The 25775-nt window shown below is 53.1% G+C and overlaps 1 protein-coding gene across 1 annotated transcript in view; it reads left to right on the forward strand.

The window, feature by feature from the left end:
* The first annotated feature begins 445 nt into the window (after positions 1-445).
* Positions 446-25775, forward strand: part of PCDH19 (protocadherin 19) — a 59644-nt gene continuing 34314 nt past the window's right edge. The window contains 3 exon segments of the mRNA XM_052813759.1: positions 446-657; positions 659-2643; positions 5695-6022. Coding sequence (XP_052669719.1) covers positions 502-657; positions 659-2643; positions 5695-6022 — 2469 coding nt within the window. The 5' untranslated portion in view covers positions 446-501.

A 25775-nucleotide genomic window follows, 5' to 3' on the forward strand; every position in this document is an offset into this window, starting at 1 on the left:
GCCCCGCCGGCCGGCAGCACGGCTCGGCGCGGCCCTATTGGCGGCGGCTCGGCGCGCCGGCCCCGCCCCCGAGCGCCCATTGGCCGCAACTCACCGTCGCCCGCCCCCGCGCCGCCCGCCCCCGCGCCGCCCGCCGGCGCTCCGGACTGCGGGCAGTGGCGTGCGGCCGCCGCAGCGAGCGCCGGCGGGAGCGGGCTCGGCGCGGCGCGGCTCGGCTCGGCTCGGCGCGGCGCGGCGCGGCTCGGCTCGGCTCGGCACCCCCGCTCCCGCACGCCATGCCCGGCCCATCCGCGGCGCCGCCGTCTCGGAGCGCCTGAGCGGGCGGCGTTGGCGTGGGCGCGGGGGACCGCGGCTCCGGTGCCCGCACCCGCCCGCCCGCCGCCGCCGCCACCGCCGGGGCAGCCCGGCGGGCGCTGCCCGCATGAGGGCGGCGGGCCCCTGAGGCGGGCGGCCAGCGGCCGTCGGGGCGCGGCGCGGCGGCCGGAGGGGGCGGTGGCGGCGATGGGGGCTCTCCCGGCGCTGCTGGGGGCCGCCTTGCTGTGGGCCGGCGCCGGGGCCCTCGTCAACCTCAAGTACTCGGTGGAGGAGGAGCAGCGGGCCGGCACGGTGATCGCCAACGTCGCCAAGGACGCCCGGGACGCCGGTTTCGTGCTGGACCCCCCGGCAGCCCGCCGCCTTCCGGGTGGTCTCCAACTCGGCCCCCCACCTGGTGGACATCAGCCCCGGGTCGGGGCTGCTGGTGACCAAGCAGAAGATCGACCGGGACCTGCTGTGCCGGCAGAGCCCCAAGTGCGTCATCTCGCTGGAGGTGATGTCCAGCTCCATGGAGATCTGCGTGATCAAGCTGGAGATCAAGGACCTCAACGACAACGCGCCCAGCTTCCCCACCGACCAGATCGAGCTGGAGATCTCGGAGACGGCCAGCCCCGGCACCCGGGTGCCGCTGGAGAGCGCCTACGACCCGGACTCGGGCAGCTTTGGCGTGCAGAGCTATGAGATCACCCCCAACGACCTCTTTGGGCTGGAGACCAAGACGCGGGGCGATGGGTCCCGCTTTGCCGAGCTGGTGGTGGAGAAGAGCCTGGACCGGGAGACCCAGTCCCACTACAGCTACGTGATCACGGCGCTGGACGGCGGTGACCCGCCCAACTTTGGCACGGTGGAGCTCAGCATCCGCGTCATCGACTCCAACGACAACAACCCGCTCTTCGAGGAGCCGGCCTACACCGTCAGCGTGCCTGAAAACGCCCCGCCGGGTACGCCGGTCATCCGCCTCAACGCCTCCGACCCGGACGAGGGCACCAACGGCCAGGTCCTCTACTCTTTCCACAGCTATGTCTCCGAGCGGGCCCGGGAGCTCTTCCAAATCGACCCCCAGAGCGGCCTCATCACGGTGAGCGGTGCCATCGACTACGAGGAGGGTCACGTCTACGAGCTGGATGTGCAGGCCAAGGACTTGGGGCCTAACTCCATCCCTGCCCATTGCAAAGTGACCATCAGCGTCCAGGATGCCAACGATAACCCGCCCCTCATCAACCTGCTCTCTGTCAACAGCGAGCTGGTGGAGGTGAGCGAGAACGCCCCGCCGGGGTACGTCATTGCCCTGGTACGGGTCTCGGACCGCGACTCCGGGGCCAATGGGCGGGTGCAGTGCAAGCTCCTGGGCAACGTGCCTTTTCGGCTCCAGGAGTACGAGAGCTTCTCCACCATCCTGGTGGACGGGCGGCTGGACCGGGAGCAGAGGGACCAGTACAACCTCACCATCCAGGCCAAGGACAATGGCGTCCCCTCCCTGCAGGCCACCAAGTCCTTCACCGTCAAGATCACCGACGAGAACGACAACCATCCCCACTTCTCCAAGCCCTATTACCAGGTCATCGTGCAGGAGAACAACACCCCGGGGGCCTACCTCCTCTCAGTCTCGGCCAGGGACCCTGACCTGGGCCTCAACGGCAGTGTCTCCTACCAGATCGTGCCCTCCCAAGTCAGGGACATGCCTGTCTTCACCTACGTGTCCATCAACCCCAACTCTGGAGATATCTATGCTTTGAGGTCCTTCAATCACGAACAGACGAAGGCCTTTGAGTTCAAGGTCTTGGCAAAAGACGGGGGTAATCCCTCTCTGCAGAGCAATGCCACCGTCAGGGTGATCGTCCTGGACGTCAATGACAACACGCCCGTGATCACGGCCCCGCCGCTGGTCAACGGGACCGCGGAGGTGTACATCCCCAGGAACGCGGGGGTCGGCTACTTGGTGACGGTGGTCAAGGCAGACGACTATGACGAGGGTGAAAATGGCAGACTTTCCTACGAAATGGTGGAAGGAGACAGAGGATTTTTTGAGATAGACCAGGTCAATGGAGAGATAAGGACCACCAGAGCCTTTGGGGAGAACGCAAAGACAGCCTACGAGCTGATCGTGGTGGCTCACGACCATGGAAAAACATCTCTCTCGGCTTCTGCCTTGATTTTGATATACCTGTCTCCGGCCCTGGATGCCCAGGAGTCCATAGGATCTGTTAACCTCTCCCTGATTTTCATTATTGCCCTGGGGTCTATCGCAGCCATTCTTTTTGTCACTATGATCTTCGTGGCAGTCAAGTGCAAAAGGGATAACAAGGAAATCAGGACCTATAACTGCAGGTAAAGACATCTTTGTTTCTGTACACCTGCCGGGTCTGCTTTGATTTTTGCCATCACAGTTACTTTTCCCTCTGCTGCTGTATACTCGGGGGAGGGGGGGGTGGTGTTAAATTTGCTTTAGGGACAAAAGTGATGTTCGCGTCCCTCTAAGGAAATTTCCTGCCAAGCTTGAAAAAATTCTTCTCCGGGAGAAGCACAGAAATCTGTGCCGACTAACGAATTGACTTAATTGCGCGGCTTGACAATCTGTTGCAGCATCCCTGATTTTACGCGCTCCGTCGCAGGAAGGGGGGAGAACAGTTTTATAGCGGCATGGCCGGTTCCCGTGGGTCCCCAGTCCCCAGCGCTGCTCCCCGATGCTTGCGAAGGGGGGAAAGCCCCCCCAGCCCACCGCAGCATCCCCGCGGCAGACGGGGCGAGCGGCCGCGGTGGCATCCGTAAGCCCTCGCTCGCCGTTCAAAAGAGCTATTGTGTGCCCGATGCGGCTCCTCGCCACGGCTGACGATAGGGCCAACCGGATAAAATAGTGGCGAAAATCACCCGGTTCCCCCCGATGCGCCGCTCCAGCTCCCGGCATGGCCGGTTGGGCTGGGAGCGATGGGGCGAGGGAGGATTTTTGCAGCGCTGCGTTATTTTGCCCTGGCTGGATGCGTACTCCCAGGTCCGAAATGCCGGAGGGGAGGTCAGCCCTGCGCCCAGAGCCGCTGAAAGGCTGATAGGGGAAATCCAGTCCCCTGAATATGTAACAGCCCGGCGATTATTGTCTCTCTTTTACTATTCTCTGTGTTACACAAGTTAGGAGACAAATGCTAACCACACATGAATATCAATCAGATGCCATAAAAGAGCAGCTGCAATGCCTCATAAATGGTTTAATCCTGTTACTAGTGAAATAGCCATGACTTCTCCATTCCTTCGGCACCGAGTCGTTTCAGAGGGGAGGGATGGAAATTAATTTTGCTCTACCTTGGAAACGCACGCTCGCCCCCGGCAATTCTGCGGCGCAGGGGGATGTGCGGTCTTTAAAGTTTTATTTACGCAGAAATAATGCTGGAGAGTTCGGGTTTTATACCCCGTTTTCACAGCGTAAAGTACGTTTATAAGCCTTTTTGCTCGATGGGGGAAAAATCATCTGCAAATAAAGGTCGGTCTGTGCTGTATTATGGGATGCCTAGCTTCAACTGAAAGCTCACATACTAGCTTTCTTGCCAGCTCGGCCCATTAAACGAGAATAGGACCTGAATGGATAAAAATCACGTTGTGGCAGTGCCCCTAACAGCTTCACACATATGTGTAAGCCCTGGGTTTACTGTGATGGCTTAGGGATTAATGAAGTGCAGTTTAATTAAATAATTGGTCAATAGAGAAAGGACAGCAAAATGAATGCCTGCAGGAAATAATTGGGCTCTCACATTGCCAAACTTAAACATTTAGGTAAACAAAACAATTAAAGCTTCATCAAGCATTGTTAGACGAGTCAGCAACATATAGATTGTTGGCACAACAGAAATCCCTGCCTTCCCCTGATTTATTTGCACGCTCAGGGCGATGCACGGGCTGTTATCAGTGTGCATCTGAGCAGGAGAAGTCAGCTGCAGAGGTAGAGAAGCACCAGGTAGGCTCAGCAGCAGCCGTGACCATGGGGCACCCTCTCCCCGCGCTGGGTGCGTGCCTTTAGGCTTTGCAGTGCCTTATTTTAGAGGTTCTTCACAACAGCTGCTGGACAGTCTTCATAAAATGTGTTAATTTATGAGGCATATAAGGTTATATGAGAGCTGTTCGACTTGGTGGCATTTTCATGCTCAGGCAATTAGCTTTCTGGAACAAGAATATTTGTCCAATATTTGACTTTCTAGATAAACTGTATTATTTATTCATCCCATTATTTCCATTGCAGCTATTGGATTTTTTTCTTTTCTTTTCTTTTCTTTTTTTTTTTTTTTTAATGCTGTTATCATAACAAGAAGAGGAGCAAAGTCCCGACTTTCGAATGTGTATTTCTGACTGTGGGTAGCATATGATGTGCTTCCCTGGGAAATACCGCGCTGCCCAGTGCCGTGCATGTACGAATTCATCTGTGGGGCATTGGCTGGGGCTGTGTTGCTCCCTGTGAAAAGCCACAGTCACTCTGAGCCGAGCATACCCGGTTAATGCAAGGGGCAGTCATATTTGTCATTATTTCCTTGGGGGGTGTTTTAAGGTAACTTTTTTTCCTCTGGTGTTTTGCAGAAGGCAAATGAGGCACTTCATCAGTTGATTCTTTTGGCAGGTGGGAAGCAAAGAGGGAAGGAAAGGCAGAGAAAAACAAGCTTGCAGTAAAAAAAAAAAAAAAAGGTCAAAAAGGATCATTTCTCTTTGCAAAACACAGTTGTTGTTCTCCGATTTCTAGAAGGCAAAAGCATTTCCCAGCAGAAGCGGGTGTGCGTGTCAGGGGGTGAGGGAGGAATAGGATGTGGTTGGAGAAAAGATTTTGAGTTATCAGGTATTATCAGGAGATAGTCAAAACACCAGCAATTTGGATAAAGCATTAATAAACAAACAGTCTTTGGAGTGTGAGAGAATAGAGCTTGCCAGCTAGGACTGCTTCTGGGTCTGCTTTATTTACTGCTACGGAAAACGAACTGGGAAAAAAATCCGCTATTCATTTTGAATTTTCATTATGGGGACCAAATTAAATCACTTTTAAAATCCTTATTATGCATGGAAATGAATGCAGGTACCCTTTTCAGTTCATGGATTTTAACATCTCCATTTTCCTCTTCTGCAGGCTGGAGTTTACTCCTAGTAACTAAATATCAGCAATTACAAACACTAGAAAAAGACAGAGGCATTCTTCCTTCCCATTATTTTTCGTATTTGACCTGAAAGCGTTATACATATGAAAATAAGCTAAAGACCGTGTCGTGCCACCAGACCCAAAACATGACGTAATGTGCATGACTAAGAAGCCTACATGGAGATGGGGGCCAAGCCCTCTGGGTTTCTGCATGTGTATTTAGCGGGGCAGGGTTCGGGATGCTCTCAGCTGTTCATGTTCATTCTGTCCCCCAGAATCGCAGAATACTCCTACGGGCATCAGAAGAAATCAAGCAAGAAGAAGAAAATCAGCAAGAATGATATCCGCCTGGTACCGCGGGACGTGGAGGAGACGGATAAAATGAACGTTGTGAGCTGCTCCTCTCTCACTTCATCCCTCAACTACTTCGACTACCACCAGCAGACCCTGCCGCTGGGCTGCCGCCGCTCTGAAAGCACCTTCCTCAACGTGGAGAGCCAGAACAACAGGAACGCCGGCTCCAACCACATTTACCATCACACCTTCACGGGGCAGAGCCCCCAGCAGCCCGACCTCATCATCAACGGGATGCCGCTGCCGGAGGTGAGTGCGGGCAGGCAGCCCGCGCCCTTGGGGCATCGGGAGCGGGTTTGCACGCGGTGGACCGCGGCGCGTGGGTCTGTTGGCGTGAGCGCTGCCGAAACGACGTGTTGAGCAAACGGGCGGCGGCGGTTTCCCTGTGTCGGACGCCCCGGGGCGAGGGAGCCGCGGAGGACGGGCAGGGGGGAGCAGCGGGCACCTGCCTTGCGAGTTCTGGGGCGGCCCCGACACGCGGTCGTGGGTGGGTGTTTCACTCCCGTTCGCCGCAGAGACCCTCAGAAGTGCCCAGGCGGGGATGCCGGCGCGGGTGGGCCAGGCCAGGCTGCCTCCGTGCCGCCGGGAGGCCGGAGGTGACTGCTTTGCAAGTGGATTTTGAGTGTGGTGATGCTCGAGGGAGGAGACTCTCGTTGGCTTCGCAGCTTTTTTAAAAGGTTATCGAGAGTGGTGGTGGTGGCTGTCGTCCTGGAGGCAGCGGGTCGTGCCGGGGACGCAGGCAGCGCGGGGTGCCCCGGTGTGACCGCCCGCACGCCTGGCCCGGTGCCGGGCAGGACGGGCGCGCGCCGGCCGGCGTGGGAGGGATGCGCGGTGCCTGCCGAAGGCAGGGGAAGGGGCTGCTCCAATCCACGCCATCCTCATCAGGTTCTTCTAATTCATCGGCTTTTCTGTACATCACAGGCATCATTTAATGTTGCTTGTTTGTCTCTCTTTGAATTATTGTTTGGTATTAAGCAAAACAATCAAAGGTTTGTCATGTTTCCTGCTTTGAACAGAATAACAAAGCTGAAAAAGCAGCTGAAATATTTATAGCTTGCTCTGATTTGCGTTCCGTGTGCTGGTGTAAATGCAAAATGATGCTGCTGAAGGCAGCAGAGCTGCTTCAGATTTATACTCGCACTGTGGAGAGCAGAGCCCGGCCCTTTGCAAGAGTCTGCAAGGCTGCCGGAGAGGGCTGGTGCCGGCAGGCCTGATCCTGCAGCGTTTGTACGGGCGAAATGCTCGTTGAACCCTGGTGTTTAACCTCCACTAAGGCTACAGAACCGGCTCCCGAGAGGTCACATACCGGTGGCGGCCCAGTTTTGGGGTGCTCCCAGCCCAAATGCCAGTCGCTCAAAGCAACGGCACAGCTTTTAATGACCAGGCGGTGGGGAGGGGGTTGTCGGGATCTCCGTGACAGATCGTGGGTACTTAGCCTTCTTCTGCCCAGCCTGCATTTCGAGCCTCTCCCGCCCTTGTGCGCGCAGGCTCCTCGCCGTACGGTGTTGCCTTTTCAAGGTTACCCGCTGAGATGCTGCGAGGAGGCAACTCCTGCACGGGTGCACCAGCACAGCCCAGCACAGCCCAGCACAGCCGCCAGTGGCTGCGGGGCTGGGAGCCCGCCTGCTTGTGGGAGGGTACGGCGGGAGCAGCCCAGCACTGGTCCAGAGAATTAAAGCTCACTTTAACTTCTGGTGTTGGTATAAAAGCTGTAATAGAGCTTCTTAGCAATAACCGAATGGAAATGACCTGGATATAAGCACTCATATGTTCTACTTGCACGTACCCAGCCATAGAGCTGAGCGCGCTCTGCTTTTCCCAAGTGCCGTGACGGGGAGAGGCAGGGACTTTGCATCCGAGTCTGGGTCAGAGCGGTTTGGGATAAGCCCATCTCTGGTCAAACAAGGCAGAAGAGCTGCTACCAAAGCCGCCTGCTCCTTGCGCCGTGCCCGGGCAGCCCGGGGGTGGGAAACACCACCTATCGCGTATTGGGGGATCCCCATCGATGCTCAGATTGACCTGTGCTCTTTGCCGAGTACCAGCTGGGGCTGTGGGTGCCCACCTGCCTGGGGGGTGCATCCCAAGGTTGTGGGTGACCATTGCTGTTGGGAAGCGGCAGCAGCGGTCCCTGAGGAATTCCTGCCTTCCTGGAGCGGTGTCCTTTGGAGAGGGGTCTCGAGTGCATCTCTGGCTGGTGCCTTGCGGCGGGCATCGAGCAGTGGAGCACTCTCAGCCTGTGATTCACTGCCACAGACAAAATTCAGTCATAAAATCCATCACACGTTGGCATTAGCCAGAAGTATGCGCCGGCAGCAGGAGGTCTGCGGTGCCGGGGAGGAGGGAAGGACCATTGGGAATATCATAGCTCAGCTGATAAAGTTAACAGGCAGCTGCGGGCAGAAGGCAGTGCTGCCCACGTTCCTCCTCGACACAGCGGTTAGCCCGGGGTCTGGCGGCACGAGCTCTCCAAAGACCCCCAGTGCCTTGTGCACCCTCGTGCGAGGGAGCCGGGACGCTTCTCCCTGTGGTTCCAGCTCGCCCCATTTGCCCACCACTCGTGCAGGTGGGCTGCACTGCGAAGAGCTGGTACCTCGCCTGGAGGAAGAAATTTGTGTCTTGTAACGAGTGCCATGGAGTGTCAGCTTAAAACGTGCCCTCCAGCAGCCCCGCGAGCGTGCGGGAGGGCAGCTGACGGCTCTCCAGTCCTGCTAAGGGACCAGCAGCTCTCGGGTGGGTGCTCTCGGGAGAGCGGCATGTCCTGGCGGGGATCTGCTCGCTCCCTGGGGATGCTTGTGGACAAAAGGGCAGGGCCAGGGCACGGGGAGGAGAAATCAGAACTGGAACCTGCTTGGAAGTTTGGGTTAGGGTGGGAACTTTTATGGTTTTCGGCAGAGAGTCCCAGTGTTATGCTTCCAGCTGTTGCAAGGGAAGTTATCTTGCTGGCGGTGTGGGTTCTACTGGCTCCTAAAAATCTGGGTGACCCCTGAGGATGAGGAGGTTCGGTGGTGACTAAGTGGCGGCCCTGTCCTGGCACACAGGGTGACACGGAAACTCCATAAAAGATGCTTCCACGAAGGAGCATCGCAGCCTTGTACCCACCGTAGCCCCTCGCTGCCTTAGCAGGTGTTCGGGTGTGATGATACGCGTATGAAGTGTGCTATTGGTACACCTCCAGGTGACGGTGATTTAATAAATACAATTCCTGCCCAGAGTTTCCAGAGCCAAACCGTTCCCTGCAGTGCATCCAGCGGGACTTTGTCGGGGCTGGTTTGAATCGCCTCCAGTGACGGGGCCGCCGGCATTTCCCCCGGGAGCCTTTACGAGGTGTCAGCGTCAGGGAGATATCACTGCTGCTCCACCTAGGAGTGACTTTTCCTGATGGGAAGGCAAAGCATTGGTTGATAAAAGATAAAATACGGAGGTAAACGTGTCGTTGGTGGTGTCGCTTAGCATACGATGGTTGTGGCTGGGAGTAAGCGAATGCCTCTGCATGCAGGCGCTGTCCTAGCAGCGGTGGGTTTGCAATGTAGCTGATCTTTAACGTGAGGCTCATTTGCTTTAACAGTCAGGAACCTTGAAATAAAAGTCCCCAAGGATGGGCTGGTTGTGGAGCTTCAGGAAATGTTTCCTCCCGCGCCGCGACAGTGGTATGCGCAGTGGCAGGTCTTGGGGCTGGCGGTGGCGTGCCGTGCCGGTGGTAATTGGGTTTGTCGGTGCTCCCCACCTTTCCCCGCTGATCCAGAAAGGATTAAAGAGTGGCGTCTGCGGGGGCTGCAAGCCCACTCTGAGGATGCAAAAAAAGTTTGAGATGACCCGTGAAAAGCTTTTCCCTTTGGCTGGGGGCCGGGCTCGGCTGCTGGCTCTGCTTGTGCCAGGGCACGGCTGCAAAGACAGCACTGGGAGGTGGCAGGGGATGTCCTGGGGGGGTTCTGGCCCCGCTGGGTTTCAGTGGTCCCTTGGGTGCTGGGGTACCACTTGGGGACCCCTACCCATGGCCTTTTAGCATCCTTGTGGCTGTAGGCAGTGATGGCAAAAAGCATTTGCGAGCAGCTCTGGTGATCGTGGCTGACAGCGGGAGGCTTGGCCCCTGTTAGTATTTTGCCTTGTTTTGCAGGAGGGAGAGTGGGACATGTTGGAGCTGCAAGGGCATTGCCGGTCAGAAGCTTTGCTGCTGCTGAGGGTTTTTTTTTCCTTCCTGCTGAGCCGGAGGAGAAGTCAGCTTTGAAACCAAAAGGGCTTGTTGTCAGGTTTTGCATGTATATTACTGGAAGTTGTACCAGGAGATTAAAAATCAAAATTAATAGGAGCCATTAGGCAGCTTCCTTGATAAAAATGCACATTGCATTGGGGTGGTGTGGAAACCGGTCTGAATGCCGAGCCTTTTAGGATCCCCGGGACAAGACTTGCATGTAGAGCAGCCACCCTTGGGTAACACTTAGATGCCTGGATTTTGACTTCATGGTTTTAAAAGAAAACAACGTGCGCGTAATGGCCGCATCTCTGTTTCAGAGGCAGTTTTACATCCAAAATCTGCGCCGCTTTGGGAAACGGTGCCGAAGCGTCGTCTGCTGCCCCGGGACGGGGAGCATCCCCCGGGGCACGGCAGCTTGCTCTGTCCCTCGGTCTCTGCCGGGGCCAAGGTGGTGGCCGGACCCCGGCAGGACTCGGCACGGGAGAGGCAAGGCGGTGTGAAATGGGAGTGAGCCAGCCTTGTTTGAGAGGTTGGATGTCCAAAGGTGGAATTAGCACGGAGGTTCAGGACTGACTCTCTCTGGCGGGGCCGGGATGGCTCCGTCGCGGCAGCGGCAGGGAATGGCCTTGCTCTGGTGCTGCTTTGGTAGGTCCCTCTGGAGAAGGTGAAGGTGGAGCAGCCGGTGATCCAGCGGGACTCGAGTCCTCCAGGGACCCGCATGCCCGACAGCTCCCAGACCCCGGTCCGGTCCCGGCGCTGGGGGGGTCGTGGCCGTGGTGATCTGCCGCCTCCTGAGCTGGTGACCACCATCAGTAAGATGGGGAATTACTGGTTTTAGTGATAATCCTGGTCTAATCCCTCAACCTTGATACACTCCCGCGTAATCCTCACTCACACTGATTTCGTTTGGGCTCCTCGTGGCAGCGGGGATTATTTGAGCGAGCAACAGTTGCAGCATAAGGCCCCGTTGGTTTCAGATATGCTTTTTACTACCTGGAAAGCGTTCTCCTCACTGTAGGAAATGGTTTTCTAAGCACAATAGAGCAATTTTCGTTTCAGGCGGCACCGGCAGTTTTTGCTCTGGCTATCTGGCGGTGTTAACTAAAGCACATTTCTACAACACACAAAGATTTTTGTTTTGTAAGAAATGAAATCAGCGTGGCTGTTCCTCTTTCTCTGTCATTTCTCTACTTGTCAATTCTTTCTTCCCCTCCAGCTTATCTTCCTCTTCTCCGCTAGCCTTAAAAAGCCCCCAAAGTGTCTGTTATAATCACATTTTGTGTGTTACAACCAGAATGAATGTACTCACTTTAATATGCTGGGTTTGAGGAAATCAGTTTCTGTCTGGTATAACAGACAATTTGTTATAAACCATGCCATTTAGAAGTGAAGGGCCTTGCTTTAGTGTAACGCTGGGGAAACGTCGTGATACATAATTGGAAGGGATTTGGCTTGCTTCTGAGTAATGCTGTGTATAGAGCAGGGGAAAAAAAAAGAAGAAAGGAGATAATTTCCAACCCGGAGAAAGTTTGTGGCGCTGAGACATGCCAGGCTGTTGAAATAAGGCTTATTTTCAGCAGAGATAATAATTAAAGCATTATCAGCGATGATGTTCGACTAGTTGGAAGGCTGACTTCGCAGCGAGCGTTGCCAGTCTTGTTTTCTCCTTGGGAGGTCACTGTAACTCAGCACTTTTTTGTGCCTGCGATGCGCACCGCGATGGGTAAGCACAGGTCACGGCTCTCATTAGTGCCTCTGCGTTTCTGTGCCTGTGCATCCCTGTCTGGGAGCTACGGCAGCCTTTATTCTCCGAGAGCCCGCCGGAGAGGAGCGATGCTTTCAGCTTCAGGTTGCGACTGGTTATCCCCTCCCTGGGGAAAGCTCACCGGTCCGTGCCAGGGCGGCCAGCGGGCTCCCGGGGCAGCGGAGCCTCCGGGATGGGAACCCCAGACCTCCCTGGATGCTCTCCCTACTCACTCCAAATATGCCCCGAATTCACAAGTCCCAGCAAATCCCTCGGCTTAACTACTCCCAGAGTGTTTCGTGTATCGCTGCACGTTCCCTGACCTCTCCGAGTATTGGAGGCTGACATTATGGAAATCAGCAGCTTTTTATTCCATTCCGAGGTCAGCCTAACCAAATTATACATCTCCTAATGTAATCGCTCCAAGCTCTTTGTTTGGAAGAATTCATTTGAATACCTTGCAACAGAGATAACTATACCAGGTCCCATTCACATTTAACCACGTCTCTCAGTGATGGCCACGCTCGCTGCGCTGTGTCTTACGCAAGCCTTTAGCTCAACACGCTTTGGCTTTCCATAGAATCATAGAATCATTTCGGTTGGAAAAAACATTTAATATCATTGAGTCCAACTGTAAACCTAACACTGCCAAGTCCACCACTAAACCATGTCTGTTTTGGATGGGTGATGATACGGGGCTGCGACCTCATTCCGGCACCTCTTTGGGTTTTCCAAGGGTTTTCCAGCCCACAGTGGGGTCTCGGCTGGGTGGGACCAAGGGGGTTTGCAGTAAGGGTCCGTGGAGGAATTAGGGCCGGTGTGCGGTGTGGTGGCAGTAGCCAAGACGTATTTAACAGTAAAAACCCTCTCCTCTGATGGTAAGGCCTAGAGTGCTCAGCATGGAGATGATTATATCGTTATATATTACATACTATAGATTATATCTTATATATTATCTGTTACATACTATACGCTGTATGATATACACGATATATTTATAAGCATATAAAAAGTGTGTATAGAATTCTTACATATTGTACCTAATTATGTAAATAAGTATATAGTACATCATATAACCATACATATATCTCATTTGTTTTTATGCTACTGGTTTGGGTTTTACGGTTCGCTTTTACTGAAAGTAGAGAGGCTTGTCTTGTTTTCCTTTTAGTAAATTTGAATTTCTGATGCATAACTCCTACTTGTTGAGTCTATAAAAAAAAGCCCCTGCAACTATATTTACATGGCACTTAAGAGTTTTCCCTTAAATTAGGAAAGATTTGTAGTAAGTTTTTTTTTAAATTACATCAAAAGCGTGGTCTTGCCTGCTACTTATGGCCTTTCTTACAGTAGTTCCCAAATGAACTCCTGTTGTATTGAGCGATTTGAACTCTGTGGTTTCTCCCTGTCGTTTACTTTGCATAAAGCACACGCTGCCTGCGAAGGCATCGGTAAGGCCAAGCGCATGTAGCCTTTGAATAACCTTACGCGCATCTGCTCGGCTCTGGTGGAAGAGCCGTATTTTCCAGCTGCCGCCTCCCAAAGTCCCTCCTGAGGGCTTTGAGCCGGAGAAGCTCCTCAGCCAGGTGCCCTCCCGGGTCCTCAGCCTCCTGAGGGTGCCCTGCTCAGGTCTTTCCTCAATTCCCAGCAGGAATTGATCACCTCCTCTGATGGCAGCTCCCGCTCTCGTGCGAGGGCTCGGATGGGGGGACCCCCCGCCCTGCCCGCTCCCCCTTCCCTGCCGGGCTGCCTACGGGGCTGGGCACGGCCTCGCTTCAATAAATGATTAGATATTGTTCCCAGCAGAGGCTACAGTTGAGTTCCAATCATTTTCTGTTAATTAAAATACAGGATGGTCTTATTTGTAGCATAAATAGTTGTAATCTGTGTACTTATAAGTGTAATTATAATTTAAATTAGAGCGTGCTCTGAATTGGCGATGGATGGGGTGCTCTGCAGGCAGCGCTGCCCTCGCAGGGCTGCGGTGTGGGCTGTCTCCTGGGGTCCCCCGCGGTCCCCGTCCCCACCGTCCCCAGGAGAGCATCGCCCAGGGCTCAGCAAAGGGACACTGAGGCCGTTGGCGGCTCCCGACTGTTCCTGTGGGGGCAGAGCTTGCCCGTGGCACCCGTCGGAGGGTTTGCCGGAGAAAAGGCTGCAGCATCATTGCTTCAGTGTCTCCCTCTGGATTCTAGTCTAAATTTGGAGTGAAGTAATGGCTTATGTCAGCCGGACAAGTGATTAGTACTTAGCCTCGAAGTGACTCCCTCTTTAACACAGAATTACGGTGAGTTCTCGTTAGGCTGGCGAAGGCTCGAGCGCGGCAGCCGCTAATGCTGCAGCGGGCAGATGTGCATCGCAGGTATTGCACTTCATACGCCCTCCGATGGAAACCCTCAGCGCCCGGCAGGTAACCCCAGCCGCTCCTCCTCCTTACACCCAACACGTGGTGTAGGTCTGTGATAAATAGCGTAGGTCTGTGTGCGTCGGAGCCGTGTAGATAAGGTCCTCGTCTCGACGCCCCGTTGGCCACTGGAGATCTGGATGTGAATCCTTCACGGTTCTCACGGGGATCTGGAGCTTGTCGGATTATACCATCTTTTGTAATGGCAGGTGTGTGCCACAGGGCACGTTTTAAAATTCCTGTGTTGGTGGATTGCATTAACCCATCCTAAGTCAGGTATGTAAAATTCCATTAAGCGAAAACCCTCTGGCATTTTCTCACCCGTGCTCGAGCTCTGCAGGCTATGCTAATGCAGTGCGTTTGCTCATCTATTAGGAGGATGATGGCTTTAAAATAATAACATTTATCTTTGGCAGCGGACCTACAATAGTGCACGCCGAGTACAATTTTGTGAAAGGCTCTGCAGATGTTGCCTCATTCAATCTGGGTCAAAAAGAGTGCTTAGAATCATAAAGGTTAGAAAGAGATCAAATAATTCGGCAGTTTTATTGCTGAATAATGTACTTGGAAAATATCATTCACCATTATTAGACTAAGTGAGTACAGAAAACACAGGACTCAATAGTCATTTCTCAGTATTGGCTGATTTTACTGTTTTTATAATGTAGCTAAATTCCCTGTTATTGATTCTAGCATTGATTATCGATCTGGAAATCTAAATGTATATGCTGGTGGGAGCACACGGGACTCAGACCTTTAGGGAATTAAGATTCCGCACCTCCCTGCAGTGCCTGGCAGTAGGCAACACACCCGTGGGGCAGATTGATGCTACTTCTGGGGAGCTGTCAGGGTTTGGGGAGCTGTCTTCACAAATGAAGATGAAAAAACAGGAAAACACCCATTTTATGTGTGTTCTTTTCCACGCCTGCGAGTTTATGTAAACTTGGTCACGCAGACCCAGATGGGCTGGGACGCTGGCACCGGGATGGGGGCTCAGTGCCCGCGCCTGCAACTCCCGTCACCTGCTCCCTCCTGGACTTTTCATATTCAGATTCACATCTGGATGCTCTGGCAGGGACCCAGCTTCAGTGACATTTAGTAATCAAATCCACACGGCTCTTGGCTTAGAAACATCATCCAAACCTGTCTGCCTGGTGAAATGCTTTTCCAGACGTTTGCAAGCGGTTCCTCTGCTTTCTTGTTCGGCCCCCACCATGGTTGTGCCCCTCTTTGGGGGGATGTCGTGGTTTCAGCCCAGCCGGTAACGAAGTACCACGCAGCCGCTCGCTCCCTCCGGTGGGATGGGGAGGAGATTCAGAAAGGAGAAAATAAAAAAAAAAAGCGAAACCTCGTGGGCTGAGATAAGGACAATTTACTGGGACAACACAAAAAGAGAAGTTACAACAACAACAACGGTACTAATAAAAGAATATACAAAACGAGCGTTGCACAGTACAGCTGCTCACCAGCTGGAACCCGACGCTCCGCCACTTCCCCACCGAAAGCCGAGAGCCTCCCCCCGGCCCGCTCCCCTTTTATATACTGAGCATGATGTCAAATGGTATGGAATAGCTCCTTGGCTAGTTCAGGTCAGCTGTCCCAGCTGTGCCCCCTCCGAGGTTTCTGTGAAAATTAACTCTATCCCAGCTGAACCCAGGACAGGGGAAATGCCACGCTTGGGCTGAGGTCCTTCCCTCTACGTCAATTAATTGCAGGGGTTGGGTTAGGGAGAGCCCAAAGCCATGGTCCCGTACAGGCTTTGCATCCCGTGGTGAGCCCATGGACCAGAGCCGGGAGCATCGCTGTGGGAGTCACAGGCTCCCGCCAGGCTGGGGCTTGCTCAGCTGCACGACGGATTCCTTTGTTTGGAAAAAAAAGATGGATTTGGAATATGTTCATCTCTTGGTCTCTGCACTTCGTTGTTGTCAGCATTAATATGCCATTAACACATGCTCATTAGGAGGAGAATGATTATACCCTGCAGAATATGGGGGAAACCTTCATTAGGCACTAACATATTGAACCGAGCTGCAAACTTCACTTGGGAAAACTGGGGAAGGTTCTGCTCAGCATCAGGTTTCCCTAATTTCTCCTCGTCAGTCCGATAAAAGCACCTCGTCTTCTAGCAGGTGCTTTCGGCCAGGGCTGTGGGTGATGCACAGGCGAGCCTGGACTCAGGCTGCAGCACTGAAATCCTTCTCGGGACCTCAAGTCCATCTTCCCCCACATCGAAGACGTCCTCATCGGAGCTTATTTTGGCACGCAAAGAGGACGCGAGCCTGTGTCCCCCCTCCAAGGGCTACGCTGACTCTTCAGGCTTAACGAGATGAAATCTCCACAGAGCTGGGAGATGCTCCGGGAACAGATTTGTTGAGAAAGGAGGTGTCATTTCTACATCCTCGCTTTTCACACTGTAACGACATTTTAAGCATTCATCTGGCCTTGCTGCCTCCAGTCTGAAGCCATAACCTGCCACGTGTGACAGGGCAATTGCTCGCCCCGGTAATGATTACAGCGGAGCCCGGCGTTGCTCCCTTGTTTGCTTGGCGCGTGGCAGCTCGAGGCATGTGCATGGTGCTCTCTTGAAGTCAATCAATAAGAATAATTGGAAGTTCAGGTGGGGATGAGAGAGGAGAGTGCTGTAGCAGACAAATATTTGCAGATTAAGACCCTGTTTACATGCAGATTCTTCTTGTGATAGGTAACAAGGGATGGACAATAAGGACCATATGTGGTATTTAATCAGAATTTATTCTAAATGGGGTGATTTCATAGATTTCCATGGAGCTGACAGCTGTCCTCTGTATTAAATGTGAGCGTGCTTCCTCCGTCCCTGCCCCGCTGCCCTGCCTGCCCCGGCGTTTTGCAGGATTTTGCACCGTTGGCGGTGGGGCCTTGCAGTCCCGTCCCCCCTCGCCTCTGTATAGGTGCAGCCAGAGGGAATCGCACAGATCAGTTTTCACCTACAAACCTCAGCAAAGGAAAAACGGCATTTGACGGGCCTGGATTTCCCGTTGTGAAGGTGAATGACAGCATAGCCACGTCAGGAGCGCAGGGAGGTGCTGGGGGAGGTAGCCGTCTCTTCTCGTGCCCGTGGCAGCCTCGGGAAGAGCGATGCTGGGCTGAGCGGTGCCTGCTGCCCGCAGGACAGCCAGCACCCGCGGGGTATGCTGGAGTTGCAGCTGGTCGTAGGGAGACCCAAACCGCGGGTTGGAGGGTTTCTTCTGCAGAGAGGGAGACGGAGAGGGCTGGAGCTGCCCATCCCCGTCTCGCCTTGCCTTTGGCGACCTGACCCCCCTTTGTCGTTGATCCTGAAACCTAATAAATGAGGAAGTACGCCAAAACCAGAGAGGTGACCCGTGATTACCTGTCATTGACAGGGGGGGAAATGAGGTGGCGAGGTGAGATACCAACAGGCTTGGAAGCTTTTCAGTGTCTACCAGTGCCTTCATTAGAAGTTGAGTACCATCTCCTGGCTTGTGGTGGCTGGCTGGACGGACGGACAGATGGACACCCTGTCCGTTGAGGAGGCAAGTCGGTGGCCATCCCAGCTTCACCCAACTTCTCCTTGGTTATTTCTTCTCCGATGCTAATGACTTCTTCCTCTCAGCCCACCGTGCTGTCTGCAGGCAGAGCAGCCACAGGCTCCCATCTAATCGCATCTCGCCACGTTGGAAACATGGCTGCGTCCGTTTGCTGGATGCTGCGTGACTCATGTAATCACCATGCGAAATGCATCATTCATAAACTGTTTAGCACGACCTTTTGTACAGTAGCACTAATTATTATTATCACAGAAGCCCAGTAAACTAGACTAGTAATTATCAGGGATTTATTTGAATGGACAGCTAAGCTATTCTTGGCAAGTTAGTCAAAGCAGTTGTCATGACAGCCACACAAATGTGTCTTATGAATTGGGTTAATTAGGGTAATTAATAACTGTTGTTTTGCCCTTTTTAACAAGGTATTGCCTAGACACTATAAAAAAATAGCAATTGTACCCAACAGAAAGAGTCTTCTTCTAGCAGCAACCTTCAAATCACAAAATCAAAGTGGTAAATACCCGTTGGGTTGTCGTTTCACAAAGAAACGTGTCATCCTTCTTGCGCAAAAAGCAGGGAGTAAAAGGCTCTGTTGTAATTTTTCTGCTGAGCTTCCCCTGCTGTGCAGTGTTATCTAGAGATAGGTCGTCATCATTATTGATATTATTATTATTATTTATTTTGATGCCGTGCTGCTCTGAGCTGTTGTCGCAGAGGGGTCTCTGCCGTGCCCAGCTCTGTGCGAGTGGTGAGGGCAACCCCGAGGTGCTCTCGTCGGTCGGAGCAGGCTCTGCAGGAGGCAGGACTTAAAGCCAATTTTAAAGTCGTGACTGTAAATTATTGTTGTTTTGCTGGTGCATCATCACCATCCTCATCAGGATGGCTGGTGCCAAGCAGCTGAGTCCTCACTCAGCAGAGCATCTGCTTCTTTCGAAAGAAGGGTTTTGCTGAATAAATGGTTTGGGTTTTGTCGTGGTTGTTGCCGGTACTGAGTAATGGTGGTAACTAAAGCTTTTAATAACCAAGTAGCACCAAAGAGCCTCAAAAAGAGAAAAAAAACATAGTTCCCATCCCAGGGAGCACCCTGGGCACTCCTGGCTGCCTCGTAGGGGGTTTGCAGCCTGCGATGGTGGCGGTCCCCGTCCCACGCCGGTGGGCTGGGTGCTTGCTGGCACAGAGCACCGTCTCCCCGAGGACTGCAAGATTTGGTGCTGATTATTAAAAATGGCCCAAGATTACAGATGCGACTGAGGAACATTACGTAAGTTTTATAGAAAAATGACCTGAATAGATGAGTGAAGGCTCTGGCTGGTTCTCCAGCTGCACTGAGCCCTGTCTATTTATATCACCTCTGGGCTTTCGAAGCCCTCTTTTAACTACAGCTTATTTGATAACACATGTCTTTTCAAAAGAAAAGAAAAAAAAAAAAAGGAGGAGGAAAGGGGGAAAAAACCCCCTAAAGAAAAACACCTCTATGGAGAAGGTAGGGTTTTAATGAAGAAATATTTTACACCATTCTCCTACAACCTTAGGGCTAATAGCCTGGAACTGGTAGTTTGGCTCCTTAAAAAGCCCAACAAGACAAGCCAATTACGGCCTCTGAAACATTTTTATTTTTAGTTCCTTGTAATAGCAATTCATCCTCGGCTATGGTACATTAACTGGAAGGAACAAGAAGTAGTAAGGTTTTGGCATCTTTGTAATAACCAACGGGCTGTGTTTACCAGGCTGTTAATAATGTGGGGTGGCTGTCGGGCAGAGGGAGAGGGCAGTGCGGGGATGGAGAGGGGCATCCAGTTAGTGCCAGGGCAGAGAGCCCTTAACCCGGTGAGCGCTTTATTACCATTTATTTCCCTACAGTTTATTCTGGGAGAAAACAGGCTCCTGTTGGGATAAATTCCTCAGTTTCCCAACACCCCGGAGCTGGCAGCACGGCTCAGAAGGGAGGAAGGGCTCTTCGGAGGGTGCTGGAGTGTCTCCAAGGATGCTGGAGCCAGTGTGGCACTTTTGGGGGGCAGCGGGTTTCGAGGGGAGCCAAGCTGAGCCGAGCCAAGCTGAGCCGAGCCAGGCTTCGCATCCCGCTCGTCCCCCCGGGCTCTGCACGTGGTGCCGCGGCCGCCGAGGACGGCGATGGCGGCGGGGAGGAAGGCCAGTCCTGCTCACGTTTGCAGTCGGTCTCATGGCTGCAGGGTAATTTTGTGGGCTGGAGAGCTGTCTTTTCCTGCCCAAGTAGGGAAAAAATTAAAATAGGGGAAAACTGGTTTCGATAAATAATTTTGTTGTGAGCAAAAGCCCCGTGAGGCTTAGAGTGGGAGCTGGCCGAGCCTATCCTGATTGCAGGCCTTCCCATGCAATTACAGATAAACAATGTAAATGATAACACGATGAGCACACGGGGCAGTGTTCGCCTCAGTTTTATTATCTGCCATTGCTGGGGAATTTTAGCTGAAGCCAGGTGGGAGCTGCTGGCACGGAGGTTTCACTCCGGAGCTGGACGTGGCTAGCGCACGGCCGTGTGCCGGGGGCACACGTGGGACCGGATCAGGCCCCCGGCGAAGCCGTAGGATGAAAACATCCGTGGGGTGTGTAGGTGATATAGGAAACGCTCGCTGCTTGCCCAAAAATCAGAAGAAATGGGGCTTGCACTGAGACGCAGGGCAGGGCTGAATTCCCCATGCGCCCGTCCTGCCCTCCCCGGCTGCTCCCGGCGCTGCCACCGTGGCGGTCTCGGTACCCCCAGCCGAATTTCTCCCCGCTAAGCCACAAAGCGGGGAAATCCTCCGGCAGCCGCCACGAGCCCCCTCACCCACCGCCCTGGGGTGCCTTAGGAGTGTCCCCATCTCCTCCGGGACGCAGAAGCGGAGCGAGGTGCCCCCGGGGTGGCCGGAGGGCGGCTGAGCCTGCCTGCCCGTGTCGGTGCCCGGCCCCATTTCGGTGCCCGGCCCCGTTTCGGCGTGCCCCCCGTGCCCCCCGCCAGCCCCGGGGCTTGTGCACGCTCAGGGATGCAGCTGGAGGGGCGGCCGCTCGGGCATCCCGTCACTCTGATGTGCCGAGCTGGCGGCGGCATCTCACGCCTTTGCTATTTTTAACTCAGCTGCAATGATTTTTCGTTTTTTCTTTTTCTTTTTTTCTTTTTTTTTTGCAGTGACAAATCTGTGATTTCTCCTGTTCCCTACAAAATGCATCGGTCTGACCTGACGCTCCAGAAGGTGAATGACAAGGAGTTTTATTTAGCCCTAGCGATGGGAACGTTTAAAAAAAGGTTCCTCTGTTATATTTGTTTTCATTCCTAATGGCAGGAGGCAGGGAAAGGACAGTTCTGAAAGGTTTTTTAACAAATCTGTAAGTCATGCCCCATTACCCTGGGACTGCTGATTAGATCCAGATTGTTTCTCACACTACTTAGGGAGGGGTGTAGTCCACGCTGGAAGCTGCGTGCAAGGATCCATTACACATCTGGAAGTCCCAGGCATAGGTGATGGGAAAACCCCCCTTTTATTAGGTTTATTGGCTATTATATCCCCGCAGGGAATTTTCCTCGGTGTCTCGAGGCAGCACCCCTGTACAGAAGGCTGTGCCCCGGGGGGCCGACGAGCTCAGCCCCGTGCCGTGGCACACGGGAGAGAGGCATTGCTCCCGCTGCCCCAAAATCCCTCCTGTCCCAGCCCTGGGGGGGACACTGGGCAGCTGCCGGGGCATTGCCAGCCTCCTGGCTGCTCACGGTCCAGGGAAGGCATCTGTATGCTCTCCTCGAGAAAGCATGCCGCCCTTTTGGGTCAGTATTTTGCTTTTCAATGGATCTTGTGGGAGTGGTGTCAAGCTGGTGCCTGCCCTGCCACTGCTGCTGGAGGGACCCCTGTGCCACGGCCACCAAAGAGCTTTCGGGTTATAGGTGCCGTCTGAATGTAAGGCAGGTTTTGTATTATTGCATTTTTGCTCTTCATAACCATACTGTAGATTTCTAATATGTTGACAAATTCAACCGGGTGACACTATTTGTGGCTTTCAGGAGTGTAATTATGGCTTCATTGTGTGTTGCCGCTCTCGGGATTCAATCTGGGTTTCTAATCCTATACCCTTTTTCGAAATCACATCACAGCAGCTCCTTTCCTCCTGCCTCCGATCCATTTTCAGACAAAAAATGACAAAGCCTGTATTTATTTGGGGAGGGAACAGGAGTTCAGCGCGGATTAGTGGGCATGCCTGCGCCGTAATACAATCTGGTTTGATACTTCTGCTCATTCTGATGAACGGGGTGATGCTAAAGGATGAACTCTCCCAGTGATTTCTCTGCAATGCTTTTTATTTCATCAAGAGAAAATGGAGGCTGGACTCAGTTCCTTCGGTGTTTAATAATGTCCATCAGAACCAAATGCCCTTTATTTAAGCTGCAGCAGTAATTAGAGGGTCGGTGGTGTTAAGCAGCCATGGAGTCTGGCTCTGAGGAATGTTCATTGTGCCTCATTAAATTTGGAATTAGTGCTTAAAAGGTCAGAAATAAATATTCTGTTTATATTTCGGGGATAGTAAATCTAAATGGATGCTGTGTTTGCACATCCTCGTCTCTGCTCGTTCCTGCTGAACCGAGCGAGGCACCGCTCCATTTGGTTTAGGCAGCAATCAGAGTGTCTGCAAAAAAGCCCAACCCCAAAACCAACCCTGGTTTCATTGATCAAGGGCAGGAAAATGATCTGCTGTATTACATCTAATTATAAAACATCAATATCAGATGCTAAATGCACTTACTTTTTCAGAGACACTCTGTTGCTAGTTTACAGTTTGCAGTCTCCTGTACTGTAGGCTTTAGCAGTGAGCTGGGGTATGGGGAGATGGCTGCACAGGGAGATGCCAGAGGTCAGATCCTTTTAACCTTTACTGAACTCCTCCAGGTGACTGGCTCTTAAATGCTCCTTAATAAAAGCCCATTGCTTCACGTTTTCCTTCCGTCTTGCCTGGGGCTGTTGACACAGAAGAGGTGCATCCCTCTGCCCCTCTGCCCCGGCTGGAGCTCCGGTGCCCGTGGAGCGGGCTGGAGCTGCTGATGGGGACCGGTGGCCAGCCGGGTCCTTCCCAAAGTCCCTGACCCCGCGGGGGTCTCCGAGCCACAGCACGGCCTGGCCGTCGGAGGAGAGGGTGGTGGGCTCCTTGGGGTGACACAGGCATCGCTCGCCCCGCCGTGTCCATCAGCATTTGCTGACTTTCCCCCATGGTGGAAGCACCGCTAGCTGTTTGGGTAGAGTTTGCGCGGGTGTTTAACCCAAAATCTCGGGCTGAAGCTGCTCTGACGTCTCTCATACCCACCATGCCGGGAGGTGCTGATGCTGGGGAGTGAGGAACTGGGAAGGACGGGTCTATCTCCTGCTGCAGCTTCCCAGGCCGTGGCCGCGGTGCTCAGGACCCTCACGCGCGGTTGCAGATGTTGCAGATGCCATCAGTGCCTGAGCAGAGCCGGCGGCAAGCGCGGGGAAGGAGGAGCAGAGCTCCTCAAGTGGGTCAGGCACCGTGGGGCTCATCCAGATTGGTCTCCAGCCACCGGTCCTGGCCTCCGACCGATGCTCCGAGGCAGCAGCGTCCTCGTCAGCAGCCGGTAGCGCAGGGACTAATTATGTGGCGTCACAGACAACAGGGGAAAGTCTCTCCTGACATCCTTTGGGATCCACTCCCAGCCCGGAGCTGGATCTGATGAGTCTCCTGCCGGTGTGCGGAGAGAGACCAGCCGTGTTGCTGGGTGTGAGAGCATCAGGACAAGCCTGGTTGTTCCTCTCGCGGCCGTGGGGCTAGATTTTGGTGTTGGGTGGGGTTTCGTACCAGGCGGGAAGGAGTCTCAGATCACTTATTTATTTCCCATGGGGTAATTAAGCAGCTTGCTAAATGATAATGACTTTCCCTCATTGCTGATGCGTACTTCGTTTGACCTGGTCCCTACTTTGAAATTTTCCCTGTTTCTCAAGTGCAGCTGAGTGGTTTTATTTAATTTGCATGAATCCTGTATCACCTGCAATATAGTTCAAACCATAAGAATTAAGTGCTGGTGAGATCTCCTAACAGGCAGCAACAGTTTTATTGCAGATGCTGGAGCCTGTGATTGAGTGGCCCATGGAGAACAGGACCGAGGATACAGGAGGACCAGGAGAAGCGGTCTTACAAGCCCTGCCCTTCCCACCGGGGAGGCCCAGTGGATTTTTGGGAATGGTTTGCCATTTCGGTGGTCCCTGACGATGCCTGCAGCACGGAGGGAAGGTCAGGAGACTGGTGCTCCTGGTGAAGACGTGCAGCTTGATGCAGAGGATGAGGAGCCGTTCATGTTTTGGGAGGATTTTCTGAAACCCAAAAGGAGAGATGCACATTGCAGCCTTGGAGAAAGGTCCGCTTTGTTTTTTTAATAATAAAGGGTGACATGCAAGCTTTATTAACAAGGCACGTAGGGCAAAAAAAAAGGCTCAAGGGATAACCCTGAAAAAGTGGCGCTAAATGTGTCATTTTTATGAAGCTGATTTTGTGAAGGGTCCCTACATGCTTTGGCAGGAGGTTGCAGCAGGTTTACAATAATTTGTGGAAAGATAGAAATGTTTTCACCCTGAAGTGAGAAGAAGTGCAAAAAAACCCGTGTTGAGATGCTTTAGAGTCATCTTCTGAGGCGGAGGCTGGCGGAGGGACGGATACCTGTCACTTCGGGTCGGGAGAGATGGGTCCAGCTTCGAACAACCATGGACTTTGCTGGGGGGCTGGTGTGCAGACCGAGGAGCCAAACCCTCCATCAAGAGCCTGGATCCAGACACAGCGGAGAAAGCTGGATTTTCACCTCCATGGAGTTCGGTTTGAAAAAAAACACATTTGAAATAGCTGAAAAGAGGGAAGAGTGAGAAAGAGCCAGATCCTGGGCATCTGCTCCGAGGCAGGCAGGCTGGCAGGGACATGGCTGCGCTGATCCGAGCCTCCCGGTATGGCTCAAGACATATCCCCCCCCCACCGGGGACCGACCCCAGCCAGCATCCTCTATTTCTCCATCAGTCCACAGTGGTGGTCGTGCCCGGCATCGCCACAGCCCGCTGACCTTTCCGCTGGCACTTGCGTTAATTGCCCTTAAACCGCCTTTGGATCCTCCGGGGTTTATTTCTGTTTCTAAGGCAGAGAGTGAGCAGTCGTTAGAGCAGTGCCCTGTTGCTAACGGACCTTTTGCTAATGCGGAAGTCACCCCCCCCGCGATGTCCAGGTCAAGAAGAGTTGTACTGACGTTTGTACATCTTTTTTTAAATTTAATGGAATTGGCAGTCCTCAACTGAAAGCAACCGCTGGGGGGGAAAAAAAAAAAGTTTCAAATTTCCCTGCTGATTGCTCGATTCCGAGTGTGTCTGTTGTTATATTTACATTTGTGTTGCTAAGGCAGCAGTTAAAAGCATTTTTCAAATTAGGCACTGGTAAGCTGCATGCTGAGCCAGGGCTCTCTATTTGATGGCATTGACACCAACATGCCTGCATCTGGAAAGCGAATCCTGAGCCCAGAGGACAGCAGGGTTTTTCTCCTGTGAGAGAAATGCAGGCTGAGACCACAGACTTTATGCTAGGTGTTATTCAGCACTTCCCGATGTCTTGAATGTCTTGTTTATTCATAGCACAGAGGCTGAGGGTCTGATCCTGACGAGCGTGAGCATCCCTCGTTCGTGTTACGACGAGGAGGAGATAAGAATTGGCAGCGCCGTTCGGGAGGTCCTTGCCGTACCTGGGTCTGGATATGGAAGGAGAGGCTGGGCTCGAGGCTGGGCTCCCCTTTGATTTCTACAGGGGCGATGCCGATCAGCGAGAAAGTAACAGTTTGTTTGCTTCTGCCAAAATAATGAAGAAGATGAGGGCTGGCCTCTCGATGATGCACTTTATGAAGAGCACACTTTCATCGGCGCCTGCCAGCCTTACCTTTTCCCTCTTTTTTGTGCTTCGACTTTGTTCTTTGGGCCTCATTAAGAGAGGGAGTGGATCCTTTCCCAATTAAAATGTTGACATGTCGGAGACGTTCTCCTTCCCTGTCGTTTTGCCTCTGTTTGTAAGTGATTGCAATTCGCAGGATGAACTAGAATTAAATCAAGTGATCTTCGATTGAATAATGCAAGCTATAAAGCAGCCCTTCT

Source organism: Harpia harpyja, chromosome 18, assembly GCF_026419915.1.
Source record: "Harpia harpyja isolate bHarHar1 chromosome 18, bHarHar1 primary haplotype, whole genome shotgun sequence".
NCBI lineage: Eukaryota > Metazoa > Chordata > Aves > Accipitriformes > Accipitridae > Harpia > Harpia harpyja.